Here is a 14,103-nt window from a genome sequence, read left to right as displayed (position 1 = left end):
ATTATATATAAAAGCTCATTAAGTAAAATAAAAAATAAAATAAAATTTGACAACTTAGATGTTATCTCCTCACCAACTTAGTTATTTTAACCAATGAATGAGGGTTTGTGACCCTACACTGTCTCTCCTAGAAGATGCATGGGAATGGAACTTACTTATTTAATTAAGAGAGTCGTTCACTTTGTGCTTTTTCAGTATTCGAGGGATTAGTTATTAGGCTTTCGGCCTCATAGATATCCTTATCTAAATCTTAAAAAAAAAAAGTTATTGTCTCCTCCAAAATCATATAATATAATATATTTCACACCATTTGCTGACCACCATGCATATACCTCATTTTCTATAAATAGGACTTCGTTCTTTCCATGAGAATCATCTGTCTATAATAGAGAGATTTCCAGATACCTTAAGCAGCAATAGTATTATTATTGGTGAAATCAAATCAAGAAGGTATAATTAAAGAGGAGCCATGGTTCTTATTAATTATGATGATAATGAGAAGAAAAAGAACAAGATCCTCATCTTTGCTGCAAATGGGTATCTTGGTAAATTCATGGTGAACGCAAGCCTTTCCATGGGTCATCCAACTTATGTTTATGTTCGTCCTTCCAAACCAAACGATTCTTCCAAGCTTCAAGTCCTCAAGGATCTTCAATCCTTGGGTGTCACCATATTCCAAGTAATTAATAATTTAATGTATATAATCTTAGATACATATAATATTTTTTGGTTTTCTAAGAGCATCCTCTTCTTTGTTATTACTTCCTTTTTGAGCGTCGACCAATTAGCGACGGTATAAAGTGTCACTATTATTGATAGTGAGAAAAATTTCCTTCACAAAATTTACTTACGTACTCCTTTAATTGGCATACATGATCTTTCAAAGACAGTGGTCCTAGTGTTTTTTTTTTTTTCTAAAATTAAGAGTGAGACTTGAATTTAAAATATTTAGATAAAGAGAATAGACTATACTATATTACTATTTAAATTATAACTCGTTGACATTTTAATGTGCCTTTGCTATTACGTAAATACGCTAAATATTAATTGATTATGTACACTCTGTGGTCTTCAATATTGGTTTTTTTTAGTTGAATTATATGCGTATGTTAATAATTATACACTACAATAATAATTTTTATTGACAAATTTTTAATAACAATAACATAATATATAATTATTATATGTCTATTTAAGTATTTAACTTATGTTTTTACGGTAATTATATATTTGACACTAAAAATTTTTAACGACAAAGTATAAGACGAATAATATTTATTTGTCAGTAAATATATCAGTAGTTATTTTTATTATTACTAAAAGTTATTTTTTTAGTAGTAATATCTTGTACTTATGATTATTCACTTATTTTAGTTTTAAAAGGAAAACAAATAATTTACATGCACTTTATCACGCATTTTATGTTAATAACCGAGCAATTTTTTTAAGAAGTATGAACAGAAATCAGGCAGAATATTTACTCTATTGTTTGTTGATTAAGTCACCTCATTTTATTATTGTATGGTAATAATGAATTGAATGGTGAAATAATTAATAATAATAGGGTGAGCTTGATGATCATGAGAAGCTTGTGTCGGCTCTAAAAGAGGTTGATATTGTCATTTCCACTTTGGCCGTTCCACAACATTTAGAGCAGCTCAAGATAATTAGAGCTATCAAACAAGCCAACAATATTATGGTGACTCTCTCTCTCATTTTTTTCTTTTTACGAAAGATATAGGAGATTCAAACTCACAATTTTTTAATTGAGTATGGAAAAATTATGTTATTTGAACTATTACTCATTAGTCTCTTTCTCTCTAATTATGTTCAACAGGAAATGATGATATATATATATATATATATATATATATATATATGTGTAAACTGTTTGATGGTATCCACTATTTTTGGTGTGGACTCCACATTATTAGAATTTATTTTTTTAAATTTCTTTTTCTCTCTTATATATTCTTAATAATCATTGTTATTTTTGGTCATCATTATCTCCTCTATATGCATAGGTGTTCATTAATCATTAGGTTTTAGCTTTTTAAGTGTTATGCACTAATGTGATAGTACTTGTTATAGTATATTTAAAAGTGTTTGTCTAATTTATTAAAAATTAATATTTAATTTTATAAATATAAAAATAAATAATTATTAAATATTTAAAATTTATCATAAAAATAAATTAGTTAAAAGTTAAACATCAAATTATAAACACCATAAAATTTACTGTATTACAAAGAGTTCACAAAGCAAAACATATATTAGATAAAATTTTATAATTTAACTCAATTTTAATTATTTTAAAAATATTGTAATTAAGTATGTGTTATTAGAATGTACCTAATAATAACATTTATATATGTGTGTGGCAGAGATTCATTCCATCAGAATTTGGAAATGAAGTTGATAGAGTGAGTGGGCTTCCACCATTTGAGGCAATTCTTGAGAACAAGAGGAAGATAAGAAGGGCAATTCAGGAAGCAAACATTCCCTACACTTTTGTCTCCGCAAATTCATTTGCTTCTTACTTTGTTGATTACTTGCTTCATCCAAATGACAAAACTACCCTCCCTCACATTACCCTTTATGGCACTGGCCAAGCCAAGGGTAATAATAAAAATCAAATTGATTTTTCTTAAAATCGGATTTAATAATAGCTTATTGTATTAATTAATTTGCATGCAGTTGTATTAAATTATGAAAAAGATGTGGCTGCTTACACTCTCAAAGTAGCAACAGATCCAAGAGCTGAAAATCGAGTAATTATATATAGACCCGAAGGAAATATAATTACTCAGTTGGAACTATTATCTTTGTGGGAAAAGAAGACTGATCAAACTTTCAAAAGAGTTCATGTTCCAGAGGAAGAAATTATCAAGCTCACTGAAAGTAAGATAATAAAAAAAATCGTTCCAATTTTCATATATATATATTTTCAATAGAAGATACAATATATAAAGATAAAACCAACAATATAATGGTTTTTATTACAAAAAAAATTTAAATAAATTATCTTATTATTTATTATATATGTATATAATTTATACAAATAAAATCTTAAAAACAAATTACCTTATTTTATTTATTTATTTTTTAAATGCATCATATACTTCAAATAAAATAATGTTACAATAAGTTCCTTTGAATAGTGTTACTAATTTTTTATAAATTAAATTAGCATGCTTACTAATTTAATTTGTGTAGTTCAAAGCGCAATTTATTTTTCCTCTCATATATAATTCTTAATAAATTAATTTATATTATGATATTGTTTGCATGCAGCACTACCATTTCCAGATAATGTACCGCCAGCAGTTCTACACAATATATTCATTAAAGGAGACCAAATGAGCTATGAAATTTCCAAAAATGACCTTGAGGCTTCAAAGTTGTATCCTGAATACAAATACACTTCTATTGATGCCTACCTTGATCTCTGCTTGGTTAATGCTCCAAAACCTAAATTGGCCACATTTGGATGAGTTATTATTTTTGTGCTTTTGAGTTTCATCACAATTAAGAAGCTGATCAATAATTACTGTATCAATATATTATGTATTTTATACATCATTTACTAAATGATGAGTTACAATAAAATAAATATATGAGTTGGAGTTCAAATTCAATGGTATTATCATGTGGTAATTCTAATAAGTAAAGTTACACAATTTTGTCTTCTTTATAGAAAATAATTTTTATTAAGCCAATCTGCCATTGAATTACAATAATCTATATATTGTCACTATTATTTGTAATGATTTTATAAAATTTAAACATCAACAAGATTATATTCCAAAACTCATACTCATAGTATAGTGTACTTTTCAATATTTCTATAAGCGTCAATTTTAATTTATGAAAAGAGTATTTCAAATGATTTTATAATAATATAAAATTTTATGAATATAATCTACAATGCATTAATTTCTAATAATTCTACTTCTAAGCTCAATAGATCCAAAAAATAAAAAATTAAGATTGTGGGAGTAGTAACAAGCTAAAGAGTAGGGAAGCTGGTAAGGGATTTAAGAAAGTGGAAGAAACCGAGTTGAAGAGTTAAAATTTTCGAAAAGAGAGTTCTTTTTTTCCTTTGGAATATCCCTTTTTTTTTTCTTCAAGACAGCCTCTTGAGCAGCTTTAAGCTGTCCTTTTGTGATAAAATTACTTAACTTAAAAATTTAAATTGATAAAAGGAGTATCAACTTTTGCGCTATAGACAGGGTGTCACATCTTGCGCGCAGATACTCAATCCAGTCAAGTAGAATTGGCAGTTCCATCTGTAAAGGATAAAATAGGATGCGAGTTGAGTCTCAACTCTACTTTTCAATTTGCATCCTATATAATTTTACCCATCAATTTGCACTATATATATATATATATATATATATATATATATATATTATATGCTTATATAAAAATATATTTTAAGTAGATGTTGAATAAAAAATTTTTTATTAAATGAAAAAAATTCTTAACCACTAAAAAAAGATCATTAATTGCTAATTTAGAACGTTTTTTTGACATAAAATTTTAGTTCTATTTTAAATTATCATCAAGTTATCTCCTGAATATCAACACTTGCTTAAGCAGACGATTGAATTTATTACTCGACTAATCCAAATTAATTATTTTTAGATGAATTATTATGCACATGATTTGAATAATTATGTTATTTCATGAAGATGCATCGTAACTGCATGTGTAATACTTTGATTATTCTTATTCTAGATAAATTAAACTATTATTTTAATCCTTAATATTTGGATCAAATTTTAATGTAGTCTTTAATGTTTTAAATATTTATTTTAAATATAAAAAATTTTAAATAAATTTAATATTATTTTATTATTAAATTGACTCAAATAATTAGCCAAAAAGTATTTATATTAGTGATTATTGGTAGATCAATTTTATTTACGTACTAAAATTAAAAATTGAATGTTATATTACCGGTTAAATATGCTAATTGTTCGAATCAAATTTAAATATAGGATTGAACAATATTAAACTTATTTAAAATTTTTTAAATTAAAATAAAATATTTAAAATATTAAAATTAAATAAAAATTTGACCCAAATATTAAAAATTAAAATAATTTTTATTATTTTTTTCTGAATTAATTTGTCGTCTTTCCATTCAAATTATGTATAATCATTACTCATTGATCCCATTTTGAAAATATATTTCGGGAGCTGTCCTTTTTAGAAGAATAATTTGGGGAGCTTCCTCGTTGGCAAGTTAAAAAAAAAATGAAATTGAATAGTTAATAAACTTAAAATTTGACTTATTATTCACGTTGTTTGTATTTTTTTTTATTGTTCACCTAACGAGATAGATAAACTATTTATTTGACTATGATAAAAAAAATTATGATACCAAAGTCCAAAAATAATGATAAGGGAAGGTTGCTGTATTTGAAAATAGTAAAACATTGGAGTCTAGTAGATAATCATATACAGAAGTGGAAACACCTAAATTGACTCTCTAGCATTCCATGACAAAAAATAGAAAAAGAAAAAACTAATAAGGAAAAAGACTATGATCTCTGAAAACAATAATTTTCTTACACGCTCAAAGAATAATGTTTAGAAGTTTCAAATATTTTAGTACATAGAGGATTGAAATTTGAAAATGTCACAGCTGCTGTCCATTATTCTCGAAGATTTCATGCTCTTTCTCATGTTTACTTTATTTTCCTTTTTGTTAAATAAAAATAAAATAAAATAGATTTTTTATTCTTAATATTCGTAATTTTTTTAAATATTTTTAGAGTTTAATTTTATTTGATTTTGTCTTTAACGCTTTTAATTTTATTAAAATTATCCCTAAATGTTAACTCTATCTAAAATATTAGAGATAAAATAAAAAATATTCAAAAATAATTTTGACATAAATAAAAAATATTAAAAAAATTGAATGAAATTAAACGTTAAGAATATTTAAAAAAAATCACAAATGATAGAGACAAAGATTTGTTTGGGTGAGTATTTAAGAAAAAAAAATTTGAATTATCTTTTTTTTTTAAATCTTATAGAAAAATAAAAGTAATTTTATGTTTGGATATCTCATAAAAAAAAATTTTTTTATTTATTAATTATGTTTGGATATAACGATATAAAAGTATTTATTTATTTATTTATTACATGAAAACGTTTTTTTTAAGAAAATTTTTTTTTTTAAAGATGTAAATTATAGATTCTCAAAAAAGATGTTTTTTATTTTTCTATTATTTTTATTTTTACTACTAAAAATTTGTCAAACACGCTAAAAAATAAAAAAATCTTTTTTCATTGAAAAAAAATTAAACAAGCACAAAAAAAAAATACACCTTACTCTAGAACAAATTATACAAGCCAGTTCATTTCCAAACTCAACGAATTAAACGAGTATTTCAAGTCATTATAATATATTAGTTGAATTAAAATTCTTTCCATTTCTCAACTAACAATTTGAAATTTATTTTCCATTATTAGTACTTACAATAATTAATATTTGATGGATCATTATTTATTATTTTTTATAAAGAATATATAATTATTGTTTGGATTCTCTTTTATATTTTTTCTTTTTTATTTAATGATTGATTTGTAAATATTTTTCTGAAAATTGGATGCGGGAAAACTACTTTCTCCTTGAGGTTTTAGTTTTTTTTTTTTTTTAAATCAGCGTACAATTCCGCTTTTCTTGAAATGTTTTTTTTTTTGGGATAAACTTTATTTTAAGCTTTTGGCGGTCATTTTTTTTTTGTCCATTGTTTTGTAGGAGAGGGTATGGATCTGGGGGTACTGAGCTTTTGCTGGGTAAGGCCCATAACCATTTCATATTTATGAGTATGAAAAATGATATTAGGTCCCTCTCCAAAAAAAAAGATATTAGGCCTCTGAACAAAAAATAAATAAATAAAGTTTAATTCTCTAAATTAGTTTTAAAAAAAAGTTTTAGTCAGATATTTTAATCTCTTATAAATTTTAATTACAAAATCAGTCTTTAATTTTTTAGGATATGTTTTAAAATTAAATTTATTTCAATAGTTTTTTTTTTTTACCAAAGATAGGAGACTCAAACCCGCAACCTCTTAATTGAGTATGAGAAGACTATGTCATTTGAGCTATTACTCATTGGCAATTTATTTTAATAGTTCTTATTTGTATAATTGTTTTTTAAAATAACCGATTATGTGGTAATTTAATTTATGTTTTTTTTTTAAATAATCTGTGTTTGAAATGTATGAAAAAAGTTGTTTTTAAGTGATAAAACTACAAATATGAGTATAGAATGATTTTTTATAGTATTTAATGTTTGACACTTGAGATCAAATTGGTAAAATCATCACTTAGCTTAAATTTTTTTAGTTTCCAATTTTCCATTGTAACTTGTTTTCAAACCTTAACCAAACATAAATGTTACACCTACTCTCTATATTTTGTGAATTGTGATACCTCAACACAAGTATAAATATGAATCTTAAGTAACCATTTACAAAGAACATAGACAAAAAAATAATTGACACCCTTTTGAGAAACTCAAAACATACCAAAAGTGCTACAAAATTTTGGTATTTAACTCTTAGAACATGAACATGGTATATACTTGCACAAAGGTCCAACTCATCTATCCATATATGTAATGTGTGTGTTATTACACCTTTTCATTTCTAATCACATCTACTCTATCAATCACATCCAAAGCTCTCTCTTTATCAATATCAAAATCAATCACAGGAAGAAGCTTAGAACAAATCCTACTAAAACTCACTTCACTGCTTCTTCTACTGCTTCTTGATGAATAACTATAACTCCTTGTGATTCTAGTCTTCACTGTATCAAAGTCCAAGCTCTTACTTAACCTTCTCATTTGTGTCTTCTCGCTTATGTTCTGCAGCATGTTTTGCTCGTCCATCGTTAGCATCGGCGGCGACAGAGAGTTCGTGGGCTGATCAATTGTCTTCTGCTGATTAGACTTGGTTGCAGGCTTCGCTTTTCCCGGATCGTTGTTGGTCTTGCTTCTGATGGCAAGTTGTTGAAGCCACAAGAGAAGTTCGAGAATGTAGTTTTCTACTTTGTCTTTATCCGCATGGTGGAACGTCTCGATCTGCATTACGCCGGCCTGAAAAGTCTTCCTCACCTCGGAGCTTCAAGAACCGAGCAAATATTCGATATCAGAAAAGGGTATAATGCTGAAAAGCATACAAGTTTCTAGTTCACAAAAAAGAATATACTTCCTACTCAGTACTCACCCTGTGTTTGCCCACTCTCCTACCCAACCGAAACCATGATGCGCTCTGATACAATTTAGAAACAACCAAAACAGAAATAATTAAGAGTTAGCTTACAAATCAAGTAAATGAAAACTGGGTTAAATATGTTTAATCCCTATAAATATAAGTCGTTTGATTTTGGTACTTGCAAGAGTTTTTTGCCTCTTTCTTTTCCCTTTTGTTGTTTTTAGTCCCTGTTCTTTCAAACTTCGGTTCATATAAAAACTTTAAAAGCAGGTAATTAATCTTAAAATTATTAAACATTTTGGTTTTTGCTGGTATACAAATTTTCTACATCATCTAGTCTATAAATATAACCATTTAACATTAGATCTAAGCAATAAGGACCAGAAACCTAATAGCTACAAACAAAGGGACCAAAACCTAATAAGATATTTTAGAGGTTTCCAATCAAAATGGTTTATATTTATAGAGACTACAAGTCTATAAACATATTTAAACCATTAAAATATGATGAAAGCTTCCCATATGAGCACAAGGAGATAGTTGACAAATAAAAAGGAAGACATCTTACTTGGACGTGTTTGTGGCGATCGGAACCAGCCAATGTAATGTTTTTTCCATCTCATCCTTGATATCTGCTACAGTTAGCTGCAAGAAACAGAAAGCATCTATGAGGAAAGAGCACGAAATCCAGGGAAAAGATTAAGGAGATGAAAATTGAAATGGAAAGCTCAATAAAGGGGAATCAAAATGATCTTTGAAAGCGGTAAAACTAAAAATAACAAAGTAGCTGAAGGAAGCAGACATGAACACACCTCTTCTGCAACATGGAAAGACGATAATTTGGATCGTAGTGCTGATTTTATATTAGGAGGCAAGCCTTGATATAATGCATCCCTTGTATTTGCAGGCATAGAATTGGATCTGGATACCTGAACAATTTCAACAAAGTTGAAATTCTCTTAAAATTTAAAGCATGGAAGCAGTGAATAAATGTACAAGCTGACTTAAAGAATATAAGTTCTTGAATTAAGCAAATAGATACCTAGCTCCTTTCATTTTAATCAAATGATTCTACCAAACCATAGTATCCACTAAGATTGGAAGTGAGTCAAACTACTTAGTGAGCTAATTTCCAACTTTGTGTGTTACCAGCTCAATAAGTTTAGATTATAAGCTTAGGGATTGAGTTTACGATACAAGTTCAGCTCGTTTATTGAATGAATCAAACCTAAACTAGGCAATATCCAATTCAATAACTTGTGAGCTATTTTATTATTAATTTTCTGGTACATATATTATCAAATATTGTAATTAGTATTGCGACTGATTTTATGACTAAATGCCTTAGCTAATTATTAAACTTAGGCTGGGCCTATCATTTTGAACTTGTGTCAAGCCCTTGACAATTTTGAGCTTCTACTAAGCTCAGCTAACGATATGCTCCAAACAAAGTCACAAGAACTCAACGAGTGCAATCAAGAGATGAACATATAGCCAATGCTTTGTGAACCAGAGAATTTCAATAATAGCATAGACTAGCTTGTTCTTTTAACTCTAGTGAAAGCTAAGTAACACTGATAACTTTTTCATTAGAAAAAGTTATGCTTTTCATGTCATCCAATTTCACTCAAGAGAACTATAATTAGTTATATCTAAACACAGTTCAACAGAAGGCACTAAAGAGAGCAGAACTGCAATGAAGTAACTACGATAAAGACCAATGACTTACAAGAGTATCGATTTGGAGCACTATGTTTGCATAGTGCAAAGCAAGGCCTGCAGGGCCCAATCTTTGGTGATTGTTCTTGTGTCCAACTAATGGTCTATGGCCATCTGCAGGTATCCATGGATAAACAAGAAAGGAACTAAATAATGTCAACCAAGTTAATCATGTAAATAATAGAAAAGTATTAACATTAGGTGCTACAAAATCATAATAAAGTGAATCAAACAAGATCTAATAGCCTTTAGCAGGTACATACCTGCAGCGCCAAAGACATCGTTTATCTCCGAATTCAAAAATTGCACCATGTCTACAAGCATCTCCATAATCTGCAATACATTAGATTATGAATTATATACAACTTATCTCAATTCTCTAGTTATGCAGAAAATGAATGTATAAATAGAAAGTTTTCTTTACTATCTCTGAAATTATAAGTGGATCAAATACAATAAAAAATACCTCCTCCAAACTTCTAGACCAAAGTGACCTTTTCTTTATATGCTTAATTTGCTTCTTTTGAGTTTTAACTTCTGCCTTCAAGAATGCAAGGGTATCGCCTACACAAAAATATTGAAGGTCAAATCTACATCTGTAAGAAAGAAATACCGCTAGATATATAACATTTTGCAAGGTGAAACTTGTGGATCAAGTTTACTATTTCTTCAAAAGTGTGCAATGTATTATAAGGTTTAGGGCTTCAAACACATTCCCAACAATAATATATAGTTTCGGCTCCATAAAAGTTTGAGAAATAATCAGAGGAAACCCAAAGTAGGTGATTTGGCAACTATGAATTTTTTATGAGACCCAAAGGCAGATGGAAAAGGAGTGTAACAAAAGAGGGTACATTTGAAGCATAACATATAGAGTTCTATTTCAAATTTCCACTTTAGAGTCCTGCATATATCTTTCTCACTGCTTAGATCCAATTAATTGATCGATAATTCAGTGTTGAATAAGTCTTGTCATCAAGTTGTGTGCATTGCAAAAATAAGGGTCTGATTTGTATTTGATCAAGACTCTTCCAAGATCTTTGGATTTTAGGTTAAAAATTTCTTGTCAAACTTTTCAGATAAAGTTTTGCATATTATTCAAAGGGTAATAACACTCCATGGTTACCTTTTTGATCTTCGTCTGTACATTTATGCTGATAATCTTGTTCAAATCTATTCAAAGCATGTAATTCATGGTATAATTCCTGTGGCCAAAAGCATAACCCAATTTATCTTAGGATTGAATACCCCTTTGAAAAAAGAAAAAAAAAAGAAAGAAATAAAGAAAAAGCCACTGTATCCAACAGATAACTAAACAGCTATAGTGGTTAAAAACAGAAATTCGTCATTTGACTTTAAGCTTAATTTAAATCCTGATATATGTAAACGGCATCAATTTTCTGCATGTAATACAACAATATAAGAAAGCTAGTGAAAAATCTTCCAATCAATGTTCCTGATAAAACATTTTTGGGAAAATTATGGAAATGGAATCCTCAGGGGTAAAAAAAAAACAATATTCATTCAAAAACAAGCATTCCCTCAACTGGTTAACAACATAGAAAGAGTGGTTATTTAGCAATAATTTTTAAATTTAATTAGCCACTTGACTACATTGTTACTAAATTGCATATACTTTTATACAGAGTCCCTTCTTCTCTTATTGCAACTTCCTTATATTTTCAGCTTCAAAAGTATCAAGATTCAAGAGAAATACACTCACAGCTGTAAATTGAACTAAAGTCATCAAGTGTTCCATCGTTGATTCTGCCTCGTCTCTTGACTGTCTTGGAGCATTTGCTTCTCTGCTAGTTCCAAAATTTACAACAAAAAAGCAGCTAGAATAAATATATGAGGAGCTAAACATATTTGGTTTGAATGAACGAAAGGCTAGAAGAATTGAGTGAGTACAATTTATATTACTTCTCAAAGTAACGCTCTAAGTTGTGCCACTGAGGATTTTTCGATCGATTTCCAAAACGAATCACCTCATCAGAGAACACTTTCAACTCCTGCCTGAAAACAAGATCCAAAATCATACACAGGTACATAGGTCATAAAGTTGAAAGTGAGGTTCCTAATGAAACATAAGCCAAATAACTTCGACTAAATCTTATGCTTACCTCTTGTCAGAAGCAACAATCCATAGGAGTTCATCTGTATCTTTTGACACTAAATCTTGCACAGCCTCTGAAAGAAGCACCTCTTCTTTCAAATGTTGAATGTTCTTGCTAGAAAGAAATTGCAGGAGATTATAGCCTTTGACAATAGTGTTTGCCACCTCAAATGCCAAGATAGAAATCTCGTTCCCCTTTATGGCTGACGCAGAAACAAACCCACTTCCAGCATTTAAATTTGTCATGCTACTCCCAAGTGTGTCCAAAACCTCCACTGCCTTCCCAAATCCAATTGTACCAGCTTTACCGAGGCGTGAACCCACCTCTGAGACCTGAAATAAGAAGACCCTTTTTCATTCCTCATACATTACAGATTGAAAAGCAAGTCAATTGAGTCCAGAAGTACAAAACCATAAACCAAACCTTTGTGATTGGTATGGTTATTCTAATTTACTTATCTAAAGCATCAACTAATCGAAAACTAAGCTTAAGGGTTTTGATTCTCACAGGGCTAGTTATTTTCAACCCGAAAACTCACTAATCGAAAATAAGTGCCGAACTACTTAAACCAATCAAGCATTAGTATTGTTATGAATATTTTGAGATACCAATTTCATCATAGAAATAAATCAATCTTTTGTTCCCTTTTCCATGTTCAACAGTATTCCACGAAAATTAACCGCGAAACTAAACCAACAAACTAAAGATTTTCTTCTCCCTTTCATTCCTGATTACATTATATAATAACCTAAAAGACTCTGAAACTACTAACACCTCACCTATCCGCTAGTATAGTCCTACAACTTTCATTCCAAACCCTAATAAACTCACCAGGTTAAATATTTGTGAGCGAATTCAGCAGAAATTGAGATTAAAAGCATCACAAAATACATAGCAATCAACATTACTAACACTAATACATATCTAAAAACCAAAAATTAGAGAATTGAAAGTTGAAAACCAAACCTTAGACCTTCCAGACCTAGATTTGTTGTGTGAACAAGTATCACTGAACCTTGGAATTCCATCATAGAATTCCTCATCATTAGTATTGCCACTAATCTCAGCATGCATATTCATATTCCTCTCCATTGTTTCACCAACAACAGGTGCAGTAGTGAAAGAGGAACCACCATTGGTGCTGCCACCACCACCACCACCATTGTTGGTGTTGCCACCAAGAATAACATTTCCACCACCACCAGTCTTGGAAACAAAAACCATGTCATCATCTTGTGAAGAAGACCTTGAACAAAGACCTCCCATGACCTGAGATAGCCAGATCAAAAACTCAATCTTTGAGCTTGAACCACCTTCCATCTCTCTCCCATGACTCATTTGATCTTTGTTTACTTTCTTTGTGTTGTGTTTTTGTGTCTCTGTGTTCCTTTGGACTTGGTAGTTGTTCATTAATCATTATTATTATTATTATTATTATTATTATTATTATTATTATGGATTATGGATTTGTAGTCGTTAATTATTCAATGATACTAACTAAGAGAAGTGAATTATTGCTCCAAATAATATTGTTAATTATTTTTAAGTTATTCTTCATCTTTATTATTTTCTGTAATGATAAAAAAATTATTAATACTAATTTAAAAATAAAAATATTAAATAATTAATATTTTTATATTTATTTTACATCTAAACATAATAATAAAAATTTTAATTTATGTCTTAAGATATTTTGACATCATAATTTTAAATGTGTTCGATAAAACGAAAGATTTTACCATTTAAATTTTGCAGAATTTAAATTTTATGTGTTTAATTTATATTTTTAATTATACGTAAATTTTTTTCTATTTTACTAATTTTTTTATTTTTCTCTAAAAATATTGATCTCCTAATTTATTAATTAAGAAAAGAAAATACAGTTTCTTAGTAAGATTAGTGTTGGAAAATTAAAAAAAAAATGAAAGAGAAACCATGGGAAGAAGAAAGAAAAGTGATGAAAATTGAAATGAGACAAATCAAATAAAAACAAAACATCTTTTGACAACTTGAGCTGGGAATACCGGAAA

At 28.5% G+C, this 14,103-nt stretch overlaps 2 protein-coding genes across 2 annotated transcripts; one reads left to right on the top strand and one right to left on the bottom strand.

Annotated features, from left to right (window-relative positions):
* The first annotated feature begins 393 nt into the window (after positions 1-393).
* LOC130946744 (isoeugenol synthase 1-like) lies at positions 394-3,621 on the top strand. Its single transcript, XM_057875587.1, has 5 exons — positions 394-679; positions 1,565-1,699; positions 2,385-2,619; positions 2,698-2,901; positions 3,295-3,621. Exons 1-5 carry the CDS (start codon positions 470-472, stop codon positions 3,492-3,494), a joined length of 984 nt encoding a protein of 327 aa, XP_057731570.1. The 5' UTR covers positions 394-469; the 3' UTR covers positions 3,495-3,621.
* Positions 3,622-7,479: 3,858 nt separating this feature from the next.
* Positions 7,480-13,462, bottom strand: LOC130943645 (protein PSK SIMULATOR 1-like). Its single transcript, XM_057871615.1, has 12 exons — positions 13,040-13,462; positions 12,080-12,405; positions 11,880-11,972; positions 11,680-11,761; positions 11,083-11,161; positions 10,423-10,520; positions 10,226-10,289; positions 9,967-10,076; positions 9,050-9,166; positions 8,806-8,882; positions 8,250-8,294; positions 7,480-8,144 (listed from the first exon to the last, which is right to left on the bottom strand). Exons 1-12 carry the CDS (start codon positions 13,409-13,411, stop codon positions 7,652-7,654), a joined length of 1,956 nt encoding a protein of 651 aa, XP_057727598.1. The 5' UTR covers positions 13,412-13,462; the 3' UTR covers positions 7,480-7,651.
* Positions 13,463-14,103: the final 641 nt, after the last annotated feature.

Source organism: Arachis stenosperma, chromosome 8 (genome assembly GCF_014773155.1).
Source record: "Arachis stenosperma cultivar V10309 chromosome 8, arast.V10309.gnm1.PFL2, whole genome shotgun sequence".
In the NCBI taxonomy this organism is placed as follows: Eukaryota; Viridiplantae; Streptophyta; class Magnoliopsida; order Fabales; family Fabaceae; genus Arachis; species Arachis stenosperma.
This window is presented reverse-complemented; position numbering and strand designations above follow the sequence as displayed.

What these genes read in the sequence shown, in the direction of transcription:
- LOC130946744 (XM_057875587.1), top strand. Translation starts at nt 470, where the DNA reads ATGGTTCTTATTAATTATGATGATAATGAGAAGAAAAAGAACAAGATC. An exon ending in TGGGTGTCACCATATTCCAA is followed by an intron (nt 680 to 1,564) that starts GTAATTAATAAT and finishes TAATAATAATAG; the next exon opens with GGTGAGCTTGATGATCATGA. An exon ending in AACAAGCCAACAATATTATG is followed by an intron (nt 1,700 to 2,384) that starts GTGACTCTCTCT and finishes TGTGTGTGGCAG; the next exon opens with AGATTCATTCCATCAGAATT.
- LOC130943645 (XM_057871615.1), bottom strand. Translation starts at nt 13,411, where the DNA reads ATGAGTCATGGGAGAGAGATGGAAGGTGGTTCAAGCTCAAAGATTGAG. An exon ending in CTAGGTCTGGAAGGTCTAAG is followed by an intron (nt 12,406 to 13,039) that starts GTTTGGTTTTCA and finishes TTCTTATTTCAG; the next exon opens with GTCTCAGAGGTGGGTTCACG. An exon ending in CTTTAGTTCAATTTACAGCT is followed by an intron (nt 11,162 to 11,679) that starts GTGAGTGTATTT and finishes TTTTGGCCACAG; the next exon opens with GAATTATACCATGAATTACA.